The following is a 20183-nucleotide window of genomic DNA, read 5'->3' as shown; positions in this document are numbered from 1 at the left end:
TAATGTGATTGTACTCTGGCAGTGGGTAAGGTGAGCATTTTCTGAAAAATCTCCCCATAAACATCATCATTATTTTACAGTACATGTCATTTCATAACACACACACAAATACACTCTCTAAATATGTTTATTTTGTTTTATTTGTTATTTCAATGAACGTTCGCTTTATTTTATTGATCAACTTAATTAGAAGCACTACATCTCATAAAATACAAATCTGTTTTACATTTCTGAAATTAATGGTAAGACGAGGTCTGATGTTACAGATTTGAAGCAAAGACTGTGTGGAAAGTGTGTATGGCAATAGAATCTGATGACTTTACCTTTTTGGAAATTATTTAAGCATTTTGATCATTGTTAACATTTGCATACAGAAAATTCACCTTTTTTGTGTGTAGTTATGTATATTTTAACACATACAGAGATGTGTGTAACCACCAACACAAACAGGATGCAAAGCAGTTCCATCAGCTGAAAGCTGCCTCTTTGTAATCAAACCCTCCTCTATCCCTGTCCCTGGCAGCCACTGATCTTCTCTCCATCCCTATAATTTTTTTATTTTACAGAATGGCATGTAAATGAAACCATACAGTAAGTAACATTTTGAGACTGTTTTTCTTTTTCGCTTAGTATGGGGCATTTGAAATTTACCTGTGTTTTGCACCAATTAATAGTTCATTCGTTTTTATCACTAAGTGATATACCATTGTATAAATGTTATCACCGTTTATTTATTCATTTACCCATTGAGGAACATTTGGGGATGTTTCCAGTTTGGGGCAATTATGAATAATACTTTTGTAAAAAAATGCCAAGGTTTTATGTAAACATAAAGTTTCATTTCTCTTGGATAATACCAAGAGATGGTAAGTGAACCATATAGTAAGTGTACATTTGACTTTGTAGGAAAATGCCAAACTGCTGTCCAGAATGACTGTGCAATTTTGCATTCCTACCGTCAATGTATGAGAGTTCCAGTTGCTCTGCATTCTTGCTCACACATGGGGTTGTCATGAATGCACATTTTAACCATTCTAATAGGTATATTGTGGTATCTCTTAATTTGCATTGCTCTACTGAAGAATGTTGAGCATATTTTCATGTGTTTGCCATTGGTAAGTCTTCTAGGATAAAATATCTGCTCAGATATTTTGCCTATTTTTTTAGTTGGGTTTTTTTTTTTTTTGAGTTGTAAAAATTCTTTATAAATCCTGGATACAAGTCCTTTGCTTCCTCCTCTTCCCATTACTGGAAGAGATTGTATGGAATTGGTGTTATTCTTTCTACAATGTTTAGTAGAATTCATTAATGAAGATAGCTGGGACTGTAGTTTTCTTTTCTTGGAGGGCTTTCAACTATGAATTTAATATGTTTAATAAATATAGAACTATTCAGGTTATCTACTTCTCATTGAGTGAATTTTGTTAGTCTGTGTCTTTTATCCATTTTATCTAAAAGGTCTAATTTATGTTCAGAGAGTTGTTTGTAGTACTCCCTTATCTGTTTGTATCTGTGTAGTTTATAGTTGATATCCCATCTTTCATATCTAACATTGATAATGTATCTTCTCTCTCTAGTTTTTTGGTAAATCTAGTGAGAAATTTATCAACTATATTGATCTTTTATAAAAACCAGCCTCTAATATTATTGATCTTCTCTATTGTTTTATTTTTTCTTCAATTTCATTAATTTCTGTTTTTATATTTATCATTTTATTACTTGTGCTTGCTTTGGTTTTAGCTGGCTATTCTTTTTTCTCGATTCTTAAAGTGGAAGCTTAGATTACAGATTTCAGAACTTCATTATTTTCTAAAATAAGTGTTTCATGTATACATTTTCTACTAAGCACTGCTTTAGCTGCATCTCACAAATTTTGATATGTTGTATGCTCATTTGAATTCAATTCAGAATATTTTTAAATAATCCTTGAGACTTCCTTGTTGATCAAGGAATTTCTTAAAGTGTGTTGCTTAATTTCCAAATAACTGGAAGCATTTTGGATATCTTTCTGGATATTAATCTAATTGATTCCGTTATGGTCAGAGAACACACTTTGTATAATTTCATTATCTTAAACGTAATGAAGTTTGTTCTGTGACCCAGAATGTGATCTGTTTCGGTAAATGTTCCGTGTATACCTGAAAATAGTGTACATTATGTTGTTGTTTGGGTGGGATATTCCATAAATGTTCATAAGGTCAAGGTTTTTGATAGTGTTGTTTAGGTTTTCTATATTCCATATTCTTGTGGATTTTTTGTCTACTTGTGCTATAAATTACTAAAAGAAGAGAATTGAAGTCTCTAACTATAATTCTGTATTTCTCTTTATCCTTTCAGTTCCATCAGCCATTGTTTCATCATTATTGAAGCTCTGTTATTAAGTATATACACATTTAAGGTTGTTATATCTTCTTGGTGAGCTGGCTCTTTTGTTATTATTATTATGTAATGTCTCTATTCCTGATAATTTCCTTTTTCTGAAGTCTATTTTGTCTAATAGACTTACCTTAATATAAGTTTATATATTACTAATAATTTTATTAATTTAGAGGCTAGCTTTCTTTTGATTAATCATTTTACGGCAGGGGCTTTCCCATCCTTTTACTTTTAATTTATCAATAACATTGTGTTTGAAGTGAATTCTGTAACAGCATGTAGTTGGGTCTTCTTGTTGCTTTTTTATCCAATCCAACAATCTTCAGCTTTTAATTTATGTGTTTAGACCATTTATATTTAGCTTAAGTATTGATATGGTTATATTTAGGTATAACATTTTATTACCAGTTTTCTATTCTCTTCCTCTTTTCTGCCTTTCAGGTTATTTGAAAATTTCTTGTCATTCCATTTTAGCTTATCTGTTGGCTTTTTTTTTACTATACTTTTGTTTTATAACTCATATAGCTGTTTCTTTAGGGATTACAATACACACACCTAGGTTTTCTCAGGCTACTTAGACTTTACTATATCAACTAAAGTATATATACCTTACAACTATATAAATTCCTTGCCCTTTACCCTTTATGCTGCAGTGGTCATATTATTGAATCTAAATATATTAAAAATGCTCTCAGATATGTTATAGTTTTCACTTTCAACAGTCATACAAAAATATGAATGTTACACAGTTTTGCATGTCACCCTTTTATTGGGGCCATGCCAATCTTCTGTGTATGGTTTCTATTTTAGAATATGTGCTGCCAAAGTGAGCGCTTAATATGTTTTTAGAGTACTTTCCTGGTAAAAATTTGTTCAAAACTTGCACCACATTTGTGAAACTATGGGCTGGAAGTAGACATATAGTGTTTTTCTCTGGACAAAGCTGGAATTGACTCTAACCAATTATTCTTTAACATTAAAGGGTACAAAATAAAGTCCTTTTATCTTGAGCTCTAAGGCATAATATGAAATTGAAAATAGAAAATATGCACAGAAATAGTTTATGGCCAAAGAAGAACTTTTTTTGCAGCATGAAGGTTTATAATATCAAAAGTATAAGTTATCTGCAGCGATGTCCAAATGGGAGATACTTCCTATAAAATGTTCTTGAAAGGAATCTGTCCAATTTTCCAACAGCAGTAGGTATTTGGAGAAGATAAAATGAAAGTTAACTCTGATAGGTTTCAGATTAAGGAAAGGGAAATCATACCACACCTTGTTTAGATCATAGTCAAGGAAATGATCTAAAATACGTGTAACACATTTTTCATTAAAACAAAAAACAAAAACCCTCAAGGCATTTTATGCATATAATTTTGTTTGCTACTACCACGTTGCCATTAAGAATATTGCCCACACTTCAATGCAGGGATGTTTTGAGTCTGTGCATCATGCAGTGAAGGCACCAGTCTCCCTCTGTAACCTTGGTCCTTCCCTAAGGTATGTAGTCATTGGCTCAGAATGTACAACTGTGAAGGTGACCGTTTCTCTAAAGGCTTTGGTGATGTAAGCCTGAAACCAAGCAGGAGGAAAGCAATTAAACATCACTTTCATTAAGCTGTAATGTACCAAGAGGGTTGCACATTAGGCTTGGTGACTGCTTTCTTCAGGAAGGAGGAATTTGCAACTAGAGTCTGTGGAGAAACAGCTGCAATAAAGGGTAGTGAGGGCGCCTTTCCCTGTTCTTTGCCTATCAGATGCCTGACCTTTCAGGAAGGTTCAGCTAAAATGCTCCATGAAGCCTTTTCTTCTCCTCACCCCAACCATGGTAAATAGTATCTTTACATGACAGCTTGTATAGCTCCTTCATCTTCCCAATTATGTGGCAGCCTTAGTTTTCCTTTCATATAACTATTATTCTGAAAGGGATTTTGATCTCTGTTAAGACCATTAAAACTGTGTCTTCATTTTCTCAAAGCAACTTCCATAGTGTGCACTAAGAAAAGCAGTTTACAGAGCAGTTGAGAGGACAGGCTCAAGTCTGTCTGGGTTTAAATCCTGACTTCACCATTTCCTAGCTGAATGACTAGGGGTAAGTTACTTAAATAATTCATGTCTCAGTTTCCCCACTTGTAAAATTGGGATCATTATACTATTTGTAAATATTATACAAGTTCAGACATGTAAAGTGCTCAACATTTTTGCCTAGCACATAATAAGTATTATTACTTATTTTTTATTAAGCAATAAATTTTTTTATAAAGCTATGAAACAAATACATGTTTTTAGAAAGGCAAGACAGAGCACAAACAGGATTAATTAAAGAGAAGCCAAAGAAGACAAAGAGAATTCCACCAGATTCTGGTGCAAAAGATTCAGTAACTATTTTTTAAAGAAATGAAGGGTGGGAATGTCTGTTGGTACAACCACTTTAGAAAACCTATGGCAGTGTATACATAAGGAGAGCATTCTCATACACTACAACTCGGCAAGTCCACTCCTAAGCATACATCCAAGAGAAAAGTGTCTGTGAATCCAACCAAAAGATGTTTGATAGAATGTTCATGACAGGGTAGTCATGATATAGTCAACTGCACAAATGTCCATTGACAGAAAATGAATAAATAAGTGTGTCAGTGAAAACGGATGCTACACAACTACACATAGCACAATGGATGACTCTCACAAACATAGTAATGAGTGAAAGAAGCGGGACACCAACATTCCAGGCAAAATGATCCTATGCTGTCACAAGCCAGAATAATGGTTACCCTGGGACAGGGGAGAAGGGAGAAAAGATGTAGAGAGGAGAGAGCAGGAAGAGCTTCAAGGGGTGTTGCTAACATTTTATTCTTCATCTGGCGCTGGTTACATAGGTGGGTTCGATTGTGAAAATTCATTGAGGCATACACCTAAGGTATGTGCATCTTTTCTGTGTTTGCATCCTACTTCACTAAAACAACCAGAAGAGAACAAGAATGAAGTAAGATCAGAAAATAGAGGAAGAAATAGAAAGAAAATGAAAGAAGGGGGAAGAAAAATAAACAAACCCAGAAGGCTGAAAGGCATGAATCCTTTCCTGAGCCGAACCTGACCCGGTTGACTCACCCCTCTGCTCCAGGCGCCACCCCTGCCCTGCCCCTCCCCGGCAACCTACTCTCCTTTTGCTCAGGCCAAGGATGGCAAGTGCCCCTTTTGGTGGGGGTTCTGAGCATCGCTAAGACAGGAAGGGCTTTCCAAGTGGGTAACGCTGGTAGTGGAGTAACTCGAAGAAGCTGACGCTTTATTAAAGAAACAGAAGACTTGAGAGCCATCTCCTCTCTTCCTTCCCCTTCCCTTTTCCCCTTCCTCTTCCCCTTCCCCTTCTCCTCGACTCTCTCTCCCTCCCCCTCATTATCAGCCCCCAGGACATGTGGCTTTGCCAGGGCCAGCTCTGTCCCCGCCTCCTGCCCTGCGGGTTCTTTGGGCGGGGGCCGTGGCCCGGCCCAGGCCGGAGCTCCCGGGGTGTCCCCGCCGCGTCCCCGCCCGGCTGACCCCGCCCTGCAGCCGTCGGCTATTTTGGGAGCGTTGGCGGCGGCCGGATCGCTGACAGTCGCGGATCCTGTGACACCTCCGGGCAGCCCGGCACTTGTTGCTCCCAGGACCTGTTGTCATCCCCTTAACCCGGCTTTCACCGTGGCCCCCTGCCTCCTCCCGGCTTCGCTCCTTTTCTTGTAAGCACCTGGGACACTGATCTCTCAGACCCCGCTGCCAGGGCTGGAGAAATAGATGGTTTTATGAAAAATTAAACACCGCCCTGAAGAAGGGCCCCGCTGGGCAGCGGCAGGAGCGCAGAGTGCTGGCCCGGGCGCTGCAGAGGTGGCGCCTCCCCGGCCCGGGACGGTGGCCCTGGGCGCCAACGGCATGACAGACTCAGCCACAGCTAACGGGGACGACAGGGACCCCGAGATCGAGCTCTTCGTGAAGGTAGGTCGGAGTCCAGGCTACCGCAGCACCTGCCGCACCTGCCGCGTCTCCCGTCGGGCTCACGCACCAGAGCGCGGGGTGCACTGGACTTCGGACCCTCCCAGGAGGGCGGCGCGGAGCCCTGCGCTCCCCCGTGGCCTTTGCGCAGGCCAGCGCCCCGCTGCAAGGCTCCTGGGGGGAATGGAGGAAGGCAGGTTCCGGCAGGTGGCTATCTTCTCGGAGAGTGGACCTGCAGTTTGTCAACCCCCGCCCCCGCCTCCGCTGTCACCGCTGCGAGTCCGAGTCCAGAGCCCTGCCCGGGCGCGATTCGGGCTGGTCCTGAAAGATGTCTCCAGGTGTCGGGATGCAGCAGAAACCTGGCTGGACCCGTGAACCTTTCCTCCAAAATGGGAGGAGGGGAGGGATGGGAGAGAAACGTTATTGACACAATTATCTTTGGCAAAGCGAAAATACATTTCGTAAAATTCCCTTTCTCATCTGCTCAGAGATCCTAAAATAAAAGCCAAGGAGACAAAAGTGTTTCCTTGCTTGGTGACTTGCAAAGCAGAAAACAAGCTCTCCGTTCTCCGACGTTATTATTTTTGTCATAATCATAATTTTTCAAGGCAGTATCGAGGAAATGTTAGGCGTTTGGTAGTACGGAGAGCCTATCCTTCAACCTGATGCAGACAGGGATGAAGGAGCACAAGGCAAATTTAAATGAAGTCGCCTTGCTACCTGGACAGAAACTGCCTAATGTCAGAGCTGCTGTACTTTATTTGCAACCTGTAGGAGGAAGGATGGAGGGGAGGCCGCGGCACCGTTTCCTGGTCCGCCCGTGTAAGGAGAAAGAAACATTTGATCAGCCCTTGGTGCCGACGCTGCAGAAGTAGGGAAACCTGAGGCTGCGGGAGAGTAGCCTCCAGGGCTGAGCAGAAACAGTCGCCAGGACTTGGGGGAGGGGAAGTCGGGGACTGCCTGGGCGCCAAGACCTTTCACAAAGGGGGAAAACTCTCCCAGTGCAAAGTTTCCCGAGAAATATGCAGATCGCTGAGAAGGGAAAAGTCACTGGCGCCTGTCAGGGGCCTCCTGGCAGAATTTAAAAGGCACAAATATTCCCTGGAATTGGGAAAATGTTATTTGGCCCCAAAAACCCTTTCTACAAGCTAATTAAATAGATGTTTGCAGAAAGTATGAGATCTACATATACCGTGATAACAATTCACGGTCCTTGGTACTTTCTGACTCCTAAAATATATAAAAATGAACTGTGACTTACTTTACACTTGGTACATGATCTGTCTCCATTGTCCCAGGCTACCACAAAGGTGTGTTAAATTTCTTCTGCTGAATTTTACATTCTTCGTGTTTATTTTTCAAACTTACACCTGACATTTAGTGACACTTGCTTTCTTCAGCCTGTTCTCTTCCCACTGTGGTCCCTGTCTGCTCCTTTGGTTTCTGGGACTCCCCCTACCCCCGCCCCAGGCGGGATTTCCAGGTCCATTGGCAGACCCAGGTAATAAAGGAGGTTATGTCTCATCTGATGCTGGGCAATGTTGGACCCTAGGGCAGCAGGGGGTGTTCTGAACCACAGTGGCCAGGCCTGGGGCCTAGGGAGTGAACAGGGAGAGCTTTAACAGAGTCTTGCTGCTCTCCTTGAAGAAAGCGATTCTAGGACTTACTCAGATTCCCTGAGAGTAGGGAGTTTCAAGGTGTCAAGTTCCTGAAAGATATTTGGAACACAAATTGGTTCTTTAGAGCCAAAGGAGCCCTTTGCCCCACTCCTAGGTGTGGAGACTGATTCTACCTGCACCTTTGGAATTTTCTTGTTGGCAGTGTTGGAGAGTCTCTCCATTTATATAAAAACCTTACTGCACAATTTGCAGCGTTCCCCAAAGAATTCTAAAATGATTGTGTTGTCATTTGTTTTTTCCCTAAAGGAAATCAATCCATGAGAACCAGGCAGGCCTTCATGGCTACCTCAAAAACCAGATTGATGGGGAGATCAAAACATCAGGTATGAAAGTTGTTTTGACCCCTCCCTCAACCTCATTTTTTTTTTTTTTTTGAGCTTCAGGTTAGCAATTCTTATTTACAAGTAAATGGGACAAATCAAGGCTAGAAATATTGTGAAAGAAAGATGCTGCCCAGGCCTTACTTGAACTGTGTCATTTGAGGGAAGTGATGTCATTGTGGACAGAATCACACTTTTCCAAAATTTGGAGCTTCTCTAAAGTACATGATTCCCCATAAAAAAAAGGTCTTGTTGACAGTGTCAGGTAACTGAAGCGCTTTCTGCAGGGCAGAGTGGGTTGGTTTCTATGAAGACTTCCAAGCAGGGTGGATTCCACTCAGTTATAGTCATGACTTGGCCATTTTCAACAACCCTTGGAAGGACCTCCCAACCTCTTGTTTCCACTGGGTGTACCACTCTAAATCACAGTCACCCAGTGAGTTTCACAAGGACATGTAATTGCCTCCCATGTCAATTGATAGTCCTTATCTCTTACTACTACTGCTGATAATGATGATAAGAATAAGGAAAGATTGCAGCATATTAGGACATAAAAAGTATGTTCAAATACCTTATCTCATTTGATCCTCAGCAACTGTATAAGGTTTGAGTCACTCATGTGAGAGATAAAGAAAACGAATAAACTGGATTCACGGGGACCTCATGAGACTCGCTGTCAGAGCACTTGATGAGCTGCAGTTTGTTCTTCTTGTAACAGCCCAGGGAACTAAGAATGATGATTTCCCCTGTTCTGTTGAACAATACATGTGCTCACAGAGAGTAGGTGAAATGCCTAAAGGTAGACAGCAGATAGCATTCAGATCCAGTCCTCAAATCTAGCAGTTTAGACTCTGAATTTCTTGCTCTTTTCCTAACACCTTTATGTCAGGCCTAGTACCTTATTTTGCCAAGTTAGGCTTTCAAGTGCCATCATGATGACAATTATTTATGTTATTAATCCATTCCAATGTGTTCACAGAATACTTCCAAGGAGACTAACCCATTTCTGCTATGTACTCCAAGTATTCCCTTTCGGGGAACATTCTAACAGTGGCTTTTAAGAGATTATTTCCCCACATTTTTAGTTTCTACAATAATCACATCAACTCTGATTCTAATGTCCCATAATACCTGTGGATGGGGCAGGGATTTGGAGACACAGTACCTGAGTTCAAGTCTTGCCTCTGCTTCTAATTAGCTAAATGACCCTTAACAAATTATTTAACTTTCAGGAGACTCACTGGTCCCCTCTTAAAACAAGAGCATATTATAAATAAGGAGACCATATAATTTATTGTCCAAACCTAGACGTTTTTGAGAGTGAAAAGGGGACGATATCAATAATTAGGCTGGAGCCACAGGTATAACCCGGGGTAGTTTGGGAGCAAATCAGGACATGTGGTCACTCTGGTTATGAATATACTGTCATTGTAGATTTGCTGTGAGGATTACAAGGGAGCATATAGGTGAAAACACGTTGTAAGTTGAAAATTGCTATAAACACACTGACTTGAATAATGTTATGAGTCCCATGGCAGACTGAACCTTTTTGGATGTGCACGTCTCTGATTTGCCTTGGGAAACAAAGGCTTGGCTCCTTCCTCATTTGCAGGGATATTTTGAGAGTAAATGAGATCATACGTAGCTTGGACTTTGATCATAAGGGGAGGACAACAGGCTAGAGATAATGGCAGTGAGTGTGGTTTATTGAAAGAAATAGAGCAAGGAAGTAAAAGCAAAACAGAAAGCAATTTGAAAAGACAAACACAGGATGTGCTGTGTAGGTTAGATCAAGGCATTCCACCCATTTTCATTGCTTCCTCCACTCCCAGTCTCACCCCAGGACCCCAGAAGTGACTATGATACAGGCAAACTTGCCACGAATGTCTCTTGCGCCAGGAACTGAGGTTTCAACAGAAACCAGTGGTTCTCAGCCTTCGCTACCTATTCAAACCATTGAGAGAGATTTTAAAACTTCTGATGGTAATTTGCTCCCCAAGGCGATTACATCAGTGTCCCTGTGCATAGGACCCTGAAACAGTATTTTCATATCCACTCTCAGGTGACCCCAGTGTGCAGCCCTGGTGGAGAGTCACTGAGTCATAATCAGAGGCAGGTCCAATAACAGGCAGCTTCTGCCACCGCTGACATAGGTGGCCTTGCTAATGCTGATTAAATGTCCAGAACTTCTAACAGCCTCAGGGCATCACAGTCAGGAGTGTTGTTGATAGAAATCTAGCATCCAATCGGTGCCCAGTTAACAGATGCTGACGAACTATTAAGCCCTATCCACAGGACTCCAGAACAATCGTGTATAGGGTTGGTCTAGTCAAATAATCATCAGTTCAGCATGCGGGAAATAAAACAGAGTCCTGCTAATTGTCTGATGGAAACGACTAGTTATTTCATTTATTGAGTGGCCCAAAAGGTTCTGAGTGGTGCAGGGTGCAATACAAGTTGTGGTGACTCGTGGTGTGGTCATCTGACGTCTAGAACAGATAGGATCAGATCTTGTGGTGTCGCCTCTAGGTCCCTGAGCTGCTGTGACTGCCTGGTCACCTTGGGCAGCTTGCCTAAGCATGAGCTCACTAGGTTTTTAAAGTTCCCTTCATCATGTTAAGCTACTGTGTTTTTCTTTCCCACTATCTCCAGGTTTTGATCTGTAGTCAATAATGCAATACACAAATTTGTCTGCCCTGCTATGGCAGTGAGTGCTTCTTCTCCTGGTAACATGTCCCTGGAGTGCTAGCCTCAAGGGTTATATGATGCATATCTGAAGTGCATCAAAGCGTGGTGGGAGTGAGAACTGGGTCTGCAGAGGCTGATGCCCACTGCCAGTGGTATCAGCTCCTGCCTCCCTGATGACTTGTGTTGTCTCTTTGGGCGTTTATTGGCCCCCTCCATGCAAGACAAAGTGTCTGTCAATTTAGACAGTCAATTAGGTCAAAAACTTCTCATTCTTGGTTCCCTTTGAGTTGTCAGCTGCTGGGCCCATGTTAGTAGTGGCAAGAGACGTGGTGGAAGAGTGAGACTTTGGTGTCAGGCTGTGGTTCACCAGTGTGTTGGCCAGGATGGGCTGCTTGACCTCTCTGGACCACAGATTTTGTTTTTTTTTTTAACCAGTGCAATGATAATAGCAGCAGCACATCTCTCACGGAGTTGGTGTGTGCATTTCGAGCTGGGTATGGATCTGGGCTATTAGTAAGACTTTCTCTGTAGACTCCATGTGGCCCAATAAGTAAAGGTAAAGCCCTTGGGCCTCTCTCCCTTGATGTTTACAAGAAGTCAGAGGCTCAGTCCTACAGGTTGAATCTCACATCTCAGAACCAAGATACTTCTTGAAAGAAAATGTAAGTTTCCAAAGCAGGTCAGTCAGGGAACTGGAAGAGAAATGTTCCCGATTGTTGGAGCTGACCCCTGAGAACACAAGCAGTATGTCTCATTGCTGCAGACCAATGGCAGCTGAAATACAGTGCAACCATCACTGGATCTGACTGCTTCGGACTGGACCGCTGCTCCACAAGCTGGAGCCCACTAGAGCCCATGTCTGGAGTAATGTGGTTGGCCTGACTGCGGGGTGGGTGCAGATCCCTGACCCATTGGGTTCTTCAAATTGAAGGGAAGTTGATTCCTCCTGTCAGTTGCTCCCTCATCTAAGAAAGCTCCTACATAACTGCTTCCCCAAAGCTCCTGGTAGCCGGGACAGGGTACAGGATCCTCTTTGTTTTTAAGAGGATCCCTGGTTCTCTTTGCAGATTTTCCTACCCCCTCCTCAACAACCTTCCAGCTATGCATAGCCATAGGTGCTCTCATCAAAAATACTCACACGCGCACAAATATTATCTCTCAGTATTATGAGGAAAGCGTTGTAGGCTCTTGCTCTCTGGTATCTATTAAAAAACTATTACCCAGAACACATCCTGAGTTGTATGTGTTGTCAAGACTGGAGGAACTAGAGAGAGTAAGGAAGTAAAGTGGTTAAGCATGAGTTTCCTAAGATGTAGGTCTGTAAAGGGCTCTCTCTACCGAGGGTGTCTTAAATCTGACACTGCTTGTGTTCTGAGGGGTCAGCTCCAACAGTCAGGGACATTTCTCTTCCAGTTCCCTAAATGACAACCTGCTTTGGAAATGTGTCTTTCCTTTCAAGAAGTATCTTAGTTCTGAGATATGAAATTCTTTAAGGACAAATAAGATAAATAGCCTACTGTCTGAATTGAAATGAGTTCTTCCCTGTAAAAAGAAATGGAGTTGTTAACTTCTAGAAGTTCTCTCTACCTCTGCTGGCATTGGAAGAGTCTTTGAAACCCCTTTATGGTAGCACTGGAGGTAAACCATGGGTAGGCTGGTGGTTCTCAGCCTTTGGGGCATGAAAGAGTCACTGCACATGCCTTCTTCACTTGTACCTGCCCAGGTCCTGCCTACAGAGATTCAGATTTAGGAGGGTGGGGTGAGGCCCAGGCATCTGTATGCTGGTGATTCTGAAGCTCATCAAAGACTAAGAACCACTGGTGCAAACCATAAGTAAATAGGGCTGAACTACTCAATGGATCATCAAAAGGACAAAATATGGTCAAGTCCCTACTTGAAACAAGCGTTTCACAGGATGGAGGAGGCTGAGACAATATGCTGGTTCACATGAATCACTCCAGATTGACCTCAGATAAACCAGAAAAGGGAGGAAAGTAATGCTTTTGACCTTTCTTTTGTAATTTTTCTTTTCTTCCTTTGTATATTTTTTATTATATAGGAGTGACACATAATTTTAAAAGGCAATGCATGAAGGAGATAGTAAGATAAAGAATATAGGGAGTTAGGGGATAAAAGATAATCAATCAATCAATATATGAAAATACTTACAGAGCACCTACTCTGTGCCAGGCTCTGTGAAAGCTGGAGGGGGCTGGGGGAGATCAGAGAAGAAGACGGGCTCCCAGCAGCTCGTGAGGGTGCCACTGAGGAGTGCAATGCAAACAAGCAGCATTGGTACATGAGGGACAGGAATGAAATGAGTCGTGCATATGATGGGACCAGTGTGGCCCAAATGGTGCCTCCAGGCCCAGCTTTGGGTAGGGTGGGACCTGAGTTATGTCTTGAAGAATGATCAGGATTCAGAGGTGACCAAAAGTGAGCAACCACGTCAGGTCCAGCAAAGGTGTGGAGATGAGGATGCTCAGAGCTTATGGGTACGTGGGGTTGGCTGAAGCAAGTGGTATATGGAAGGAGCAATTGGAAATAGGACAGCAAAAAAGCCAACAACAGCAGAAGGAGGGGGCCTTGAATGGGAGGTAAGTGGTATCTGCTCCCTTGTAAGTAGCGGGGAGTAACTGAAAGTGTCTATACACAATAGGAGATTGATTTGGGTTATTTTTAGAAAGATTCATAGCCGGACTTTGTGCTTTAGTGGGAAGATCAATGAACTCAAAGTATGATGGATACCCTAAAAGTCCTGACTTTACCACTACATAATCTATGCATGTAACAAAATTGCTCATATGCCCCAGAAATTTGTGCAAATGAAAAAAAAAATACGGAAGAAAGAAGACCTGGATTCCAGGTCTGCCACACACTGGTTGGTTGCGTGACTTGCTTTAAGATTAAGTCTATTTTTCCATAAAATGTGATCAACATTCATAAAACCATAGAATTTATTATTTGGAAAAGCTTCTAGAAGTCATCCAGTCTGACCTTCTCTGATGAGATAAGTTCACAATCTAACATTTTGGGGTACATGCTATGTGGGTTTACGGAAGAGTAGTGAGATAAAATGTGAGCTGCTGCTGTTTTTGCCATTGCTATAGGGCTGTATTCACTGTGACCATGTTGGAATAAGGAGAGCCCTGAGGCAGAAGTCAGTGAGGAGGCTATCCCAGTGGTCCCATCATGAGGCCACATGAGTCCAAACAAGGGCTGAAAGACAGAGTGTGTTGTGGAATAGAGAAGTGAATACAAAATTAGGTGCATGCCTTGGAAGAAGCCTGTGCAAATACTGTGTATTAAGGGCACCAACACCGAAGACTCAGCAATTTCCTGGTACATTCACCGCTGGATAGATTAGTGTCCACATCAAGAACGGTGATATCTTTGATGGGCTTGACCATTACTGTCTAAGATATTGTCAATTGAAGAGTACAGACAAACTGAGCTTTAAGTTTCCTTTTAACTCTGAAAGCCTATATATCCTGTGAGGAAGGGAGTTGCTGTTCATGAAAATCATTTGGATTTGGAATGGTTTAATTTGAAGTACTGGCAGGTCAGTCCCGTGCAGATGTTCCTTAGAATGCTGGAGAATCAGAGCTGAGGATCAGAGCGTGTCAGGACTAGGGATGTTTATCTGAACTTTTGCTCGGAGCTACAGTTGACAGAGGAAGTTCCCCAGAGGAGGGAGCATGGAGAAGAAGTACAGAAATAAGGCCATGCTTTAAGAAATGTCTTTGGGGGCTGGGCACAGTGGCTCACGATGACTGTAATCTCAGCACTTCGGGAGGCCGAGGCGGGCGGATCACGTCAGGAGATCGAGACCATCCTGGCCAACATGGTGAAACGCCATCTCTACTAAAATACAAAAAATTAGCCAGGCATGGTGGCATGCACCTTATAGTCCCAGCTACTCAGGAGACTGAGGCAGGAGGATCACTTGGACCCGGGAGGTGGAGGTTGCAGCGAGCTGAGTTTGCACCACTGCACTCCAGCCTGGTGACAGAGCAAGACTCTGTCCCCCCAAAAAAAAAAAAAGTTAAAAAAAGAAATGTAATGTCATTTGAGAGGGAGGAATGAGGCACATGAGGAGTTAGCCAAGGTGATCAATCAATAAGAGGTAGGAAATAAATGCAATGTCCTAGGCGAAGGAAATCATATGAACAATGGCTCAGAAGCAAGACAAGCCCAGATGTGTCCTGGAAAACTCAGAGCTCTGCTTGGTTGTGGTGAAGAGGGTGTGAATGGATATCGGGAAGGCAGATAAAAATATAAGTAAGGGGCCAGGCGCGGTGGCTCATGTCTGCCATCCCAGCACTTTGGGAGGCCGAGGTGTGCGGATCACGAGGTCAAGAGTTTGAGACCAGCCTGGCCAATATGGTGAAACCCCCGTCTCTACTAAAGATACAAAAAAATAAGCTGGGAATGGTGGCACACGCCTGTTTTCCCAACTACTTAGGAGGCTGAGGCAGGAGAATCACTTGAACCAGGGAGGTGGAAGCTGCAGTGGGCCGAGATCACGTCATTGCACTCCAGGCTGGGCGACAGGGCAAGACTCTGTGTATGTGAGTAAAAAAAAAAAAAATATATATATATATATAAGGGCTCTGTCCTAATCTGTTTGAGCTGCTATGACAAAATACCATTAACTAGGTAGCTTATAAACAACAGAAATTTATTTCTCAGTCCTGGAGGCTGGGGAGTATATCAGCACACCAGCAGATTTGGTGTCTGGTGAGGGCCACTATTTGGTTCATAGCTGGCACCTTCTCACTGGGTTCTCACATGGTGGAGGAGGAGAACTCTATTCTCTTCAGCCCCTCATGAGGACACTAATCCCATTTGCGAGGGCTCTGCCCTGGTGACCTAATCACCTCTAAAAGCCCACACCTGCTAATGCCATCACCTTAGAGATGAAATTTTAACATAAGAATTCTGGGGGGACACCAACATTCAGACTCTAACAGATCGTATCATGAAGCATCTCTGATGGCAGCTGGGGGATCCAGACTTTTGTTTATAAAGTGGAAGATTGCTGTGCCCCTACCTGCCTATGGAGCAACTGTAGTTTAAGAAGGAAGTGCTTAATTATCTAAACATGGTGCCCCTGGCCCTGCATCTGAGGAGGCGTATTTTGGCGTGGGAGGCCTTTGCAGCACGTCTTGGGTTACCCACCGGCTTTGGTGTCGAAGTTTGGTGCTGGTTACCCCACATCCTATATCAACCTCTATGGACCTTGGGTTGATGGTTTCTTTTCCACTTTTGTTTAACATTAATCTATAGTAATGGGGAAAAGAAACAAGTGTCCAACTGGAGGAGAAATAACACAAAAGGGGAAGGAGGGGAGGATGTGCAATGAATGGAGTCCAACTGGGAACCCATTACCTAGAATAGAGACGAAGTAAACACCATGTCCCAGTTACTCTCTTAAACATTCAATTTGGGAGGTTGTCATGGCAACAGATAGAGGTTTCTTGATCCAGCCCAAGGCTCCTCTCCTGTCAATGTCCACTTCTGCTTCCTAATGCTGTCAGAGTGCATGGGCCCCGTCAACACCGAGGGTGAAGGCAAGGGGCCGTCTCACCTGCCTTTTATTCATTTGCACATTTGCTCTCTGTGGCATTTTATAGTCATAGCATAAAATCTAGAGACAGCAGTGTCTTTGAAATTTGCCCCTGAAACCAAAGGAGCCATATGTCCGTGGCCCTTTGTCACAAATGCCTCAGGTTTTTCTTGTGGAATTGAGGGTTCTGGGCAGGCTCAGGGAGAGGGGAGCTGTGTGGGGAAAGTTATGTGGCCTTTCCTCATTCAGGTACTTTGTGACTATAACAGGGATCTGATCTGTGTGGCAGGATTATTGTTATGAAGTCAAATAGGATAAGAAACATGAACTCCTTTTGCAAACTACAGTCTTCACTGTTCATATGTCAGGCACTGTCCTGGTCAGTATAGGCCAACTGCTGAAACAGCAACCTGCCAACTTGTTCACACAGTAGCTCAATGCAGTGTTTGGTGAGTGGCCTCCCTGCACACTGTAGTTCTGCCACCCTACGGGACTGCCAACTCCTCTACTGGGCTCTCTACCCTCAGCCAGCACAGGGAAGATTGAAGCTGGAGGACAGCATGGTAGGTTTGCGTTGTTGAATCACTTCCACCCACTTTCCATAGTCCAGAGCTCAATCCTGTGGCTATTCCTCTGTGTAGGGGAAGCTGGGGAGTGTCATCTAACTGTGTTCCAAGGAGAGAAAGGAAGCAGGTTTGGAGCTAGTCTCTACCATAGAAACTAAGTTATGTATTCTTGTTTCCTATTACAAGCTGGCATCCCACCTGCAGCCTCTCTCACCTCTTGTCCACCATGCTTAATACTGTCCACTTAATCTTCCTAAAGAAGAATCTTCCCCTTTATCACATCTATTCCCCATCTGCTAGATCAACTTCAACGGCTTCCACCTGATATTGAAGCTATTCTTGTATTCCTTTTCCCAACGTTATTTCCCATATTCTGTTAAAATGGTTCCTTCTGTGTGCATACAGTTTTTTGAAGCATTTCTGAGTCTCTTATCCTTTAAGGAAGGAAGATAGTTAATCCTCTCACATACCAGGTGACTTGTCAGGGGCTGCATGATGGGTTCCTCTGTACAAACTTAGAAACATGGAGATCCGGACTCCATACCTGACCACTCTCCACCAGAACAGGGTTTCCCAGTCTTGTACAAGCATAAGAACCACCTGGGGCATTTTCTAAACTCCAGCCCAAATGTATGAATCAGTGTCTTCAGGGAAGGAGGTCCCAGATATCTGCAATTTAACAAGTGCTGCCAGTGATTCTTGTGCCCAGCCTAGTTAAGGGAACACTGTCCTTAACCTAACCAGGGCCCGTGGGAGTATCCAAAATCCACAAGGGTGAGTCTAACAGTGGAAATTTAAAGCCCTGTGACATTCAAATGTAGGAGAGATTTGGTAGGCAAGTGGTCTTCTGCTGCTTTCAGGTCACCCTGAGATATATAGCACCTCAGTCATTTTATATAGTGACCTTTAGCCTTAGATTCTGCTCCATGGCCTGTGGAATTATACAAACAGTTGCAGCCTTGTTTACTGTTTTGTTGTTGGTGGTGGTGGTGTTTTTGCAAAGCTACTCATCCCCATCCTCAAAGTATAAGGTTCTTGAAGAGGAGAATGTTGGGAAAGAGATAGTGAGGATGGAAGAGGGCAAAGGGTAAGTGAGACAGAGGAACACTGAAGTGGTTTATGATACAGAAAAACCAATCTTCAAACTCCAATCCTCTTTGGTCCCATGAGTGGTGTCTCTGCATTTTCAGAAGTCAGAGAATCAGTTTGGAAACTGAATAACAGCAACAGTGGCTAACTGCTATTCTGAACACCTTAGTTACGCCGATTCCTTGAATTCCATGGAGTAGGTCTTGGTACTATTCCCAATTTACAGATGAGGAAGCTGAAGGTCAGACTGAGTCCCCTCTGGATAAATGCACAGAGCTAGAACATTGTAGAGCCTGGCTTCAAACTTCATCCCCTGGCATCAGAATCTGTGCTCTTTCCTGCCTCATTTTACCCAGCCCCTTGTAGCTTAATAAGGAGAAATTGCTGCACTAAATCAGAAGGCATTTTTCCAATGGTGAGTAAGAGTGAGATGACCAAGGTTTTGCCTTTCTTTAATTCTCCACAGATGGCAATGAATAGTCGAAGGTCAAGGTCAGATTCCAACACTTAAGCAAGCAGGGCAATTACCAGATAGGGTGAGTCAGAGCTGCCTAAAGACCCACCTGTTCTAGAGTCTCCTTTCCACTTCTCTGCCATAGTGACATGAACTCCCATTCTTTGATCAACCCCTTTGGATTAAGGAATGTTTCTTAGAGGTCCTTTAAACAATATACATATGCTACTCATAGTGGGCTACCTATGGATGCAGTAGCCCCAGCTGACACATTAGCTGGGATTACTTTATCAGGTCAGTAGGCAGAAGGAAGAGGACCAGAAGGAAGCAGGTAAGAGAGATCAGGAGTATCACATGCCACTGAGAAAAAAAAAGTGTACCCATTGTGCATTGTGGGGGTGGCCACCAAGAGCAGATTTTGTCCCCTGGCCAGTTTGCCCAAGAGGTGGCATTGGCCCAAGTGCATCAGTCGGGATTCTAGAGTAAGCTTTGAAAATCATCTTTGAAAGGATGAAGCCCTTGACTTGAGAGAAATCTTATGTCTATTCCAGTCGACTCTTCTTCCATTACTAAGACCTAGACTCATTTACAGATATGTATGGCAGAGTCCCACAGTAAAAAAAAAAAAAAAAAAAAAAAAAATACAAACTATTCGCCAGGCACTATAAAGGTGAGATATAACAATAAATCTGAAAAATTTTATAATATTGTCCATGGAATTCGGTGGATTCCATCAAGTCTCGCAGGATTCTAGCAGCTTCATTCCTTCTCAAGGCCCAGACAAGTTAGGCTGTTATAGTACCACATAGGAGACTGAAAGCAGGGGTGAGAATAAAGCTGCTGCTGAGTTGAGTTTACTCCTTGGTGGGGGAGGGGCGGGGTGTCCAGCCTCACTGCTAGGACTTTCTGAGTCATTCTGAGACACCTGGCATGCTCAAGGGTAGCAGGATCAGGGAAGGATTATAATAGATACAATTTGTAGAGCATCTCTCTCCCATGCACCAGACATCATGGTGACACTCTGTTTAATCTAGTATCTCTACACCTTTAGATATATTGTGATTGTTTTACATGCGAAATCTGGCTTCTGAAAGGTTAGGTGTTTTGCTCAGGGTCCCATGGAAAGTGGCAGAGTTGGGGTTCAAAGCCAGGTCTGACTAACTCCAAAACCCTTTAATGTATGTTCATAATTAAAGACAATAAGAACGAAGTCAAGGTGCTTGAAATGCACTTTCCCATGTGGCAACTGTTTACTGAAGTCTACCTACCAGGTGCCAGGTCCTGGGTCTTTTGGGGGAAGTCAGTTGGGCCCTGGCAGAACTTGCAGCCTGGGGGTCTGGGAAAGTGGCAGCCACTGGGCATTTGGAAGGACTGTAGGGGGAGGGCAAGAATGAGGCTATGGGAGCTCCAAGTCAAGGGACATGGTATCAGGAAGGCACTGAGCAGAGTTTGGCAGCACAGGCAGGGAAGACGTTGGGG

General features: G+C 43.1%; 1 protein-coding gene and 1 non-coding gene across 3 annotated transcripts in view; one reads left to right on the top strand and one right to left on the bottom strand.

Annotated features, from left to right (window-relative positions):
- Positions 1–492: 492 nt before the first annotated feature.
- Positions 493–20183, top strand: part of CLIC5 (chloride intracellular channel 5) — a 119449-nt gene continuing 99758 nt past the window's right edge. Inside the window, exon 1 of one of the 2 annotated variants that reach the window (XM_033217363.1) lies at positions 493–591. Coding sequence is in view for 1 of the 2 variants with exons in the window: in XM_033217362.1 (XP_033073253.1) it covers positions 6280–6342 (63 nt within the window). In the remaining variant the exon portion in view is untranslated. Of the gene's footprint in view, positions 592–5760; positions 6343–20183 lie in introns of those variants that run through there. The other variant, XM_033217362.1, reaches the window with a different exon arrangement.
- LOC117088840 lies at positions 3104–3210 on the bottom strand. Its single transcript, XR_004439368.1, has one exon. It is a non-coding gene; the product is annotated as a U6 spliceosomal RNA (small nuclear RNA).

Source organism: Trachypithecus francoisi, unplaced genomic scaffold, assembly GCF_009764315.1.
Source record: "Trachypithecus francoisi isolate TF-2019V2 unplaced genomic scaffold, Tfra_2.0 Lachesis_group10, whole genome shotgun sequence".
Classification (NCBI taxonomy): domain Eukaryota; kingdom Metazoa; phylum Chordata; class Mammalia; order Primates; family Cercopithecidae; genus Trachypithecus; species Trachypithecus francoisi.
The sequence above is the reverse complement of the archived record's forward strand: the minus strand, read 5'-3'. Positions and strand labels throughout refer to the sequence as shown.